Genomic DNA, 7,825 nt, shown 5'->3' on the forward strand with positions numbered 1-7,825 from the left:
CGTCTGGGGGCCGAAGCGCGGGGCCCGGGGCCGCTGCCCGGTGGCTGAGGCGCTTGCGGCGGCGGCGGAAGACGCCGTCGGCGAAGGTGTACTCGCTGTTGGGGTTCAGCATCCAGTAGTTGTCCTTGCCCCAGGGCCGCGAGGGGTCGCGAAGCACCTTGACGAAGCAGTCGTTGAGCGAGAGGTTGTGGCGCACGGAGTTGCGCCAGCCGGTGTAGCTGCCGCGGAAGAACGGGAACTTGCCCATGAGGTACTCGTTGATCTCGGCCAGCGTCAGGCGCCCGCCCGCCGAGTCGCGGATGGCCATTGCGATGAGCGCGATGTACGAATACGGGGGCTTGGGCCGCCGGGTGTACGGCTTGCCGCGCGCGCCCTCGCCGCCGCCCGCACCCCCCGAACCTGCGCCCCCTGCTCTGGGCCCCGCCGTCGCCCCCGCCGCGCCCGCCTCCTCGGCGCCCGGCCCGCCGCCCGCGCTCCGCTCGCCGCTGCCTTCCGCCGGGCTGTTGGCCGCGCAGTCCCCGTCCGAGCCCAGGGAGTCGTCGCCCGCGGCCGATAGCGGAGACGGCGCGTCGCTGCCGCCCGCACCCTCCAGGTCACTCCCGGGCTTGTCCCCGAGACCCGCGCGGGGCCCGAACACCTCCAGCTTCATGCCCGCGCCCGTCCTCGCCCGGCGCGTACCCTTTGCCTCCGCGCGGTCCTGGACAGCGGGTGCCCGGGGCGTGGTGGCGATCGGGACCGGGGTCCTAGCCTCTCTCTCCCGGAGCTCGCCTTCCTCTGGGTGAGACAGTCGCTTTCCGGATTGGAGTCCCCTTCCGCTGGAGTTCTTCTTTGGAGCGGTTGTGCTTATTGGGTGAAACGACAGGGGCGAAGAGGGAGGAGCTGAGGGCGTACTGGCTTCAGGGTGGGGAGCGGAGACTTGGGGGAAGGCGTGCAGAGCCGCGGTTCCAGCTTCGGGTGCCGGGGCGCGCGGGGCTTGGAGTTCCTGCCGGAGGAGGAAGCGTGCGCATCTGCTTCCCGTTCCAGAGATGGGGTTTCTTCTCCCGCAGTCGCCAGGTCTCGGACAGGTCAGTGCCGCTGCCGAGCCTGCCACCCCGGGGCGAGGGTCCAGGCTTCAGCCTCGAGCGCCCACGGAGCCGAGTCCCCGAGGCCGTGGCGCCCGCAGCCGCCTTCCCGCCCCTGGCCTCCAGAGCAGCATCTCCACGCCTGCCGCCGCGGCCCCGTCTCGTCTCCACCTTCGGCCCGGCCCAATATAACCCCGCGGCACCCCGCGAGGGCGGGGCCTGGGCGCCGACGACGGATGGGGAGCGAGGTGGCCCAGGTGGCCGCGGCTCCGGAGCGGGCGCGCGCTAGGCGGAGGCCACGCGGCGGCGCGGCCGCAGGTTGTTTGTTTTGGGTCCGCCCGGCCCCGCCCTCCTCCTCCCGCCAATGGGAGGCGTGCGCGCGGCTGAGGTCCTCGCGTGTGCGCGCGTGCGTGTGCGCCTCGGCTCGGGGGCCGCGCGCGGGCGCTCGGAGGGGCCCCTGCGCCCCGGAGCTCGCGGAAGCCATACGAGAGCGCGGCCGGGGCACCTGTCGGGACGCCTGGCGCGGCTGGGGCCCGCGGCCTCCCTCAGCCACACTTGGTGCGCGGGTGCTCTGCGAGGGAAGACGGCGCTGCTCCCCCACGCAGACCCCCGTCGTCGCGGCCGAGGGGCGAGCAGCGGAGCACGCGCAGGACACACTGCGGTGACCTCCCACCGGGGCCGCGCAGCGTGTCCTTCTCGGGACCTCGTTTTGAGGACGGTCTCTCTCTCCTTTCCTTCTCTAATGAATAAAAGTCTGGACTCGAGATTGGCTACACCTGAGATGACCTTGACTCGCTCTCATACTGGCCCGACTTTCTTTGTCTTCCGTGGCCTCTTCCCTCACCTGGGCGGGGGCTCCTGCCGGCTCTGCGCGGCTCCCGCCCCCGGGCGGCCCGGCAGCCCTCCTGCTCTAGCACGTTCGCTGCGGTTTCCGTGGCACCGGCGTCCGGTCGGGAAAGCGGGCCCTCTCACCTCGGCGGGACGCCCGGCGGCGTGGATGGTCCCCGAGGGCGCACTTCTAACCCGCTGCCCTTCCAAGCTGAGGCTTCGTCCTTTTCCGGCCTTTGTTGCAAATAAGCGACGGAGCTGCGAGTAGGTGGGACCCCCGTCGATGTTTATTTTATTACTTTCCACCATTTGTGCAGAAAATGTACGCAACCCTCTCTTATCTTATTTCAGGCAGTTTTAAAGGCATTCAGCATGGGGTCCGAAAAATGGAGAGCTCTGTTGTTTCTGGCGTTTGGGGGAAAAGATCTGTTTTGGAGATTAGATTGGATTGCGTGCCCGCCGAGAGCTGGGAGCTGGCAGGGATGGCTTTTTTCTGAAGGCAGCTGCCTGAGGGGCCTGGCTCCGGGCCAGGAGTCTGTGGGCCCCAGGACCTGGAGGTGGGGTGGGCTGGGACAGGAGAGCAGCAGGTGAACAGCCAGGGGTGACAGCGTTGGCAGTGAGTGCGTCCTGGTGTGAACTCTGGAGCTGGGACCAAGGCCTGTTTTATGGGGCAGATAAGGCGGGAGCTTGAAGTGTGGGCCATCCAGCTGCTGCAGAGTCTAAGGGAGGCCAGAGACACTCCAGGGCCAGGTGTGTGGGGACCCAGTTCCACCCTGGAGACGCCTAGGAGGCAGTCCTGCAAGCCCGTCCGCCTGGCCACCACCACAGCCCTGCCCTCAAGCCACCCAGAGCCTGGATTCACAGCAGTTCCCTTCCTGGGCTCCCCCCTGGCCGCCCCCCAGCCCCTCCTGTTCTCCAGCTGGAAGATTAGTCTGGGAAGTGCTAGTGAGCTGAGTGTGTCGATGGGGGTTTGATCAGAAGGGAGAGAAGAGATCCACACGCTGGGCCCTGTTGCTGCTCACAACACAGCAGCGACCTTGGGCCCTGCCCTCCCCGCTGCGCGAGTAAAATGATGCCCAACAGAAGGACTTCTGTGCTCATTGCTTTTCACTGCTCCTTTCTTGGGGTGAATATACGGCATTGCATTTCCGCCTCTGGGCACTTGGGCCTTCGGGTGAACTCCCGGAGCCCTGAGATCCTACCCCTCACCCCTACTCCAGCCTGGCCTGGTAGGAGGGGGCATGTTGAAGTGTGGGTGCTCTCCCCCGGCTCCCCGCTTCAGGGCAAAGGAGCGTTGGTCCTTGCCAGGGCAGCAGCCGCCCGCCCTGCCGCCCGCCCTGCCCCGCTGTGGCAGGGTCTCCTCCACCGTCACCGTTCTGCTGGGGAAAGGAGCAGCCGTCACTCCCGTGGGGCGGTCTCTGCCGGCCGCTAGTGGGCCGCTGGGCAGGCTGCAGGTTTGGGAGGAGGGGAATGAGGAGAGAGGGGCATGGAAGTGGGGAGACTGTCGCCAAGAAAACCTTTTTTATTTTCAGGATGACAGAGCTTTGGGAGGTGGGGAATGGGCTTTGTAAAGGAAGACCCTGCTGACGAGGTAGGCAGAGGGCCACTCAGAAGGTTGGAAAGACCCCCAGGCACTGGAGTGCAGGCCCCCGGGAAGCCAGGAGCTGCTTTCCCGTCCCCGCTGTGTCCCCAGTCCTTGCCTCAAGGACTGTCTCGCTGCGCCATTCACTGAGGCAGTGTTGCACCGCTGCTCTGAACCCTTGTTGCCTTTACCGTTCTTTTACTCCCAAGAAGGCCTCCCCCTTCTGCAGGTACAAGAAGACGGAGGTGGACGGAGGTTGCCTTCCCCTCTGCAACGTGTGCACGGCGCCCTCCAGGCCGGTGCGGACCCTGCAGACATTTCACATGTGCTGTGCCCAGGTTCCCTAGAAAGGCTTGGAGACGTCTGCACCCTAACTTTCGATCCTTTGGGGATCAGCATGATGGGTTAATGACAAATGTCCATCCGTGGAGCCTCACCAAACACTTTGTCAGGTTTGAAAGACCCATCTGTTTCTTCATTTATTCCCTTGCCCTTGAACTTGGGTGGTGATGAGGAGGTAGATCTGGCGAAGCACGAGCTCCGTCCCAGTGCTCGCCAGGGCTCCTTGAGCCTGGAGGAGGGCACGGCAACCCACTCCAGGATTCTCGCCTGGAGAGTTCCACGGACAGAGGAGTCTGGTGGGCTGCAGTCCATGGGGTCGAAAAGAGTCGGACACGGCTCGGCGATTAACCCTTTCTTCACTTTCTTTCTTCTTGGGCTCCTTGAAGTGGTTTTAGGCAAAGGAAGGACATGCGTCCATCTCCAGACAAAGACTAACAGCTGGAAACCCTCGGTGGGTTTTGAACTCACTGAAACCTGATGTCTCACTGCTCCATGCCTAAACCTTGGGGTGTGCCTCCTGGAATGTGAGGGACTCGGTGGATCTGACTCCACTGGAGATGTGGGTGCTGGCCCCAGTGCGCACAGCCTCCTGGCCCCAAAGGAGCCTCTCCCCTGCCCCCGGACACCTGGAACCGTCGGTGAGCTTCTTGCTGGGTTCCCTCTGCAGGACCCACCTTTGGCCTCTGGGTCTGAAGAGAAGGTGAACTTACATTGCCTGCCCTGGGGTCCCAGGCCTCTAACTCTGTGAGAGCGGCCGTGTCAGGGCCCCAGTCCACAGGGGTGGCTCAGATCCAAGCTCCATCACTTGTGGAACGGGGTGGGGCTGAAAGTTGGGGCCTGACATCCTCTGCAGGGCTCAGGCCCAGCTCCCTCGACACGCCTTGCTCGTGGTGAAAGGGCAGAAAGAGGGGAGCCCTGGCTCTGCCCAGGCCTCCTCGCTGGTCTGGCTGGCTCGTGGTGACGCAGGGCCCTCGGGGGAACCTGCGGGGTGGGCACGCGTCCCTGTCACTGAGCCCCCCTCACTGGCCTTCGCCATGTCACTTCTCTTCCTGCTGCTACTAGGCCGAGGACTCAGTTTAAGTGCGGGCCCAGCACTGTCTGGCACTGTTCACCAGGGGAAACCCAAGGGCTGTGCTGGAAGTTTCTCTGGAGGCTGCAGCAGTCCTGACCACAAGAAGCCTGGTGGGCGTCCCTGAGCTGCAGGTGCGGCTCCTGGGCGTGGGGAGGGTGGGGAGGGGCGCAGTGACCTGGGGCGGAGAGAGGGGGTGGGGGTCCCTGGGGAAGGGGGTGAGGACGGGGGTCAGCCCCAGCTGGGGGCAGGGGAAAGTCGGGGGGAGGATGGAGGCCAGGGGAGCTGCCTGAAGCTCACGCCAGCCCTGCTCCCTGTGGGAGGTGCTGCTGAAGGAGAGGAAGCCTGGGGGACTTATCACGGTGCGGTGACGGCTTGATCCTGGGGTCATGGAGCCGTCCTCAGGGGAACACTCTGGTCCAGCTCTAGTCCAGCTTCCCTTTCACTTGAAGTTCTTTAACTTGTGAGTTTTAAAAGCAGAGCAAGAAAGCTTGCACTTCCCTTTAAGGTAGGCTAACGATCAGACACACGCCCGTGTTTGTCCAGGAAGGAGACCTTTGCGGGTGCATCTGAGCCTCCCCTCACCCCCAGTACTGCCCCTTTGGCCTGCTGTTACAGGATCCGGCGAGATGGGGGAGATGGCAGATGGGACCCGCTGTGTCCTTGGGATGAGACAGTGTGTGCAGGGCCCACTCAGCCCTCTCCTGCCTTGACCAGGAGCCCCAGATCCTGGGGGTACAGCTTACCATGGGCAGTTGGGCCTATGGAGACCGGACATCTTTGCAAATGTTCAAAAACTCCCTTCAAAATCCCCCAGGGCCCCGGTCAGACACCTTAATCTTGGCTCAGTTAAACAGCACTGACTGTGGAGCAGCTAGAAATATGATGGGCGCGTCCCTGGTGGCCAGTGGTCAGACTCCGTGGTTCCTCTGTAGGACTGCAGGTCCCAGGCCTGGCTGGAGAACTAAGATCCACACCATGGCCAATTTTTTTTTAATTTAAAAAATATATCATGACAACATCGTTCTACAATTTTATGCCCCAAAGTATTGGCCGCTCTAAATAGGTTATATTTTTAAATGAATAACTTAATGATATCGTTCATGAATTTAGAGCACTTCAGAGAAAGTTCCACATAGTTATTGTAAAAGGTAAAGAAAATAGGATAATGAACTCCCACATACCCAAGCTTCCACTCCAGTCACTCCCAACCGACGGCCAGTATTATTCTATCCTTATTCCTTCTCATTCCTCTGCCACCTACCTACATTTTTTAAAAGACAAACCTCAGACAGCATATAAATTTATCTATATTTCACTGTTATTCTAAAGATAAGAATTCATTAAAAAATAAGCAAATTCCATTATCATACCTACAAAATTAATAGTAATTTTTAACATTAAATATTCAGTATTCAAATTTTCAATTATCTTAAAATGTAAGATTACTTTAAAGTCATTTTTACTGAGGTGCATTTTTTGTATAATAAAATGTACCTATATTAAGGGTGCAGGTAAACGGACAAATTTAAACACTCCTGTAACCACCATCATATCAAGATACAGAACATTTTTGCCACCACGGGAAGCTGCTTCCTATGCATGCTGTCAACTTCACCTCCTTTTCCATCCTCAGCCCCAGGCTACCTGGCTTTTCTTTTTTTTTTTTTTAACATTTATGAACAGCAAGGAGTTCTAACCAGTCCATCCTAAAGAAAATGAACCCTGAATATTGACTGGAAGGACTGATGCTGAAGCTGAAGCTCCAACACTTTAGCCACCTGATGCGAAGGGCCTACTCACTAGAAAAGACCCTGATTCTGGGCAAGCTTGAAGGCAGGAGGAGAAGGGGACAGCAGAGGATGAGGTGGTTGGATGGCATCACTGACTCAATGGGCAAGAGTCTGAGGAAGCTCTGGGAGCTGGTGATGGACAGGGAGGCCCGGCGTGCTGCGGCTCACGGGGCTGCAGAGAGAGGGACTGACTTAGTGTCTGAACAACAGCAACAAGGCATTTTTGTGAGAACAGGCAGTATAGGCCCGTGTAGATGTCTTCTTTCCTTTTCCTGGCCACTTAGAGCGTTCACTGCCAGCAGCCGCTTCTCAGCAACTTGGCAGATGCTCCCCTGTGGCTGGCCTCTGCCGCCTGCTCTCTGCCTTCTTCCTGGACTCGAATCACGCACGTTTGCCTCCTTGGCAACTGACCTACAGGTTGCTGAGCGTGTGTGTGTTCTGTCTGTTTTCCTGTCTGAACATTGTCCATTGCGGTGTCTTCGTATTCACTGACCTTTCTTTTGGAATATCTGATCCGATGTTAATATTGTCCAGTTAAAATTTCCCCACAGATACTATACTTTTCTTCTCTGGAAGTCCCATTTGATTCTTTTTAAAACAATATTTCCATCTATCTCTTCATCCTGTACGTATAACACGTTTCTAGGTGTCCTTGTCTGCGGTTTCCAGCCTCTCTATCATTTGTAGATTTGTTCCTTTTGACTGATTTTCCTTCTTGTTATCGGTCAAAATTTGCTGATTTTTTTTTTGCATGTCTAGTAATTTTTAATTGGATGCAGGACATGAACTTTAGGTCACTGAGTATTTGGATTTTGTTTCTTTAAAAGGGTTTTTGAATTTGTTTTGCTCGAAAATTAAGTTACCCGTTTCTGATTAACCCTTAGCAAGTTTATTTACCTATTTAAATTGGAGTGTGTTGCTTCACAACGCCGCAGTCGTTCCTTCTGTACAACAGCGTGAATCAGACGTGTGTACACATATATCCTCCCCCTCTCGAGCCTCCCACTCTACCACCCCCACCCCACCCCGCCCCAGGTCAGCACAGAGCACCGAGCTCAGCTCCCGCAGCTCCCCCAGCTCCCCCAGCTGTCTGTCTGCGTGTGGCAGTACACGGGCATCAGTGCCACACTCTCGACCTGTGCCCCCCCCC

At 58.9% G+C, this 7,825-nt stretch overlaps 1 protein-coding gene and 1 long non-coding RNA gene across 2 annotated transcripts; one reads left to right on the plus strand and one right to left on the minus strand.

Moving 5' to 3' along the window:
* Positions 1-11: 11 nt before the first annotated feature.
* FOXQ1 (forkhead box Q1) lies at positions 12-1,059 on the minus strand (the record flags this gene model as incomplete). The annotated part of the gene is made up of 1 exon (XM_040235577.1): positions 12-1,059. A coding segment is annotated over exon 1 (638 nt), but the record flags the coding sequence as incomplete, so codon positions are not given.
* Positions 1,060-2,032: 973 nt separating this feature from the next.
* Positions 2,033-7,558, plus strand: LOC120859483. Its single transcript, XR_005720094.1, has 2 exons — positions 2,033-3,015; positions 3,422-7,558. It is a non-coding gene; the product is annotated as an uncharacterized LOC120859483 (long non-coding RNA).
* The last annotated feature ends 267 nt before the right edge of the window (positions 7,559-7,825 follow it).

This window comes from Oryx dammah, unplaced genomic scaffold, assembly GCF_014754425.2.
Source record: "Oryx dammah isolate SB20612 unplaced genomic scaffold, SCBI_Odam_1.1 HiC_scaffold_1202, whole genome shotgun sequence".
Classification (NCBI taxonomy): domain Eukaryota; kingdom Metazoa; phylum Chordata; class Mammalia; order Artiodactyla; family Bovidae; genus Oryx; species Oryx dammah.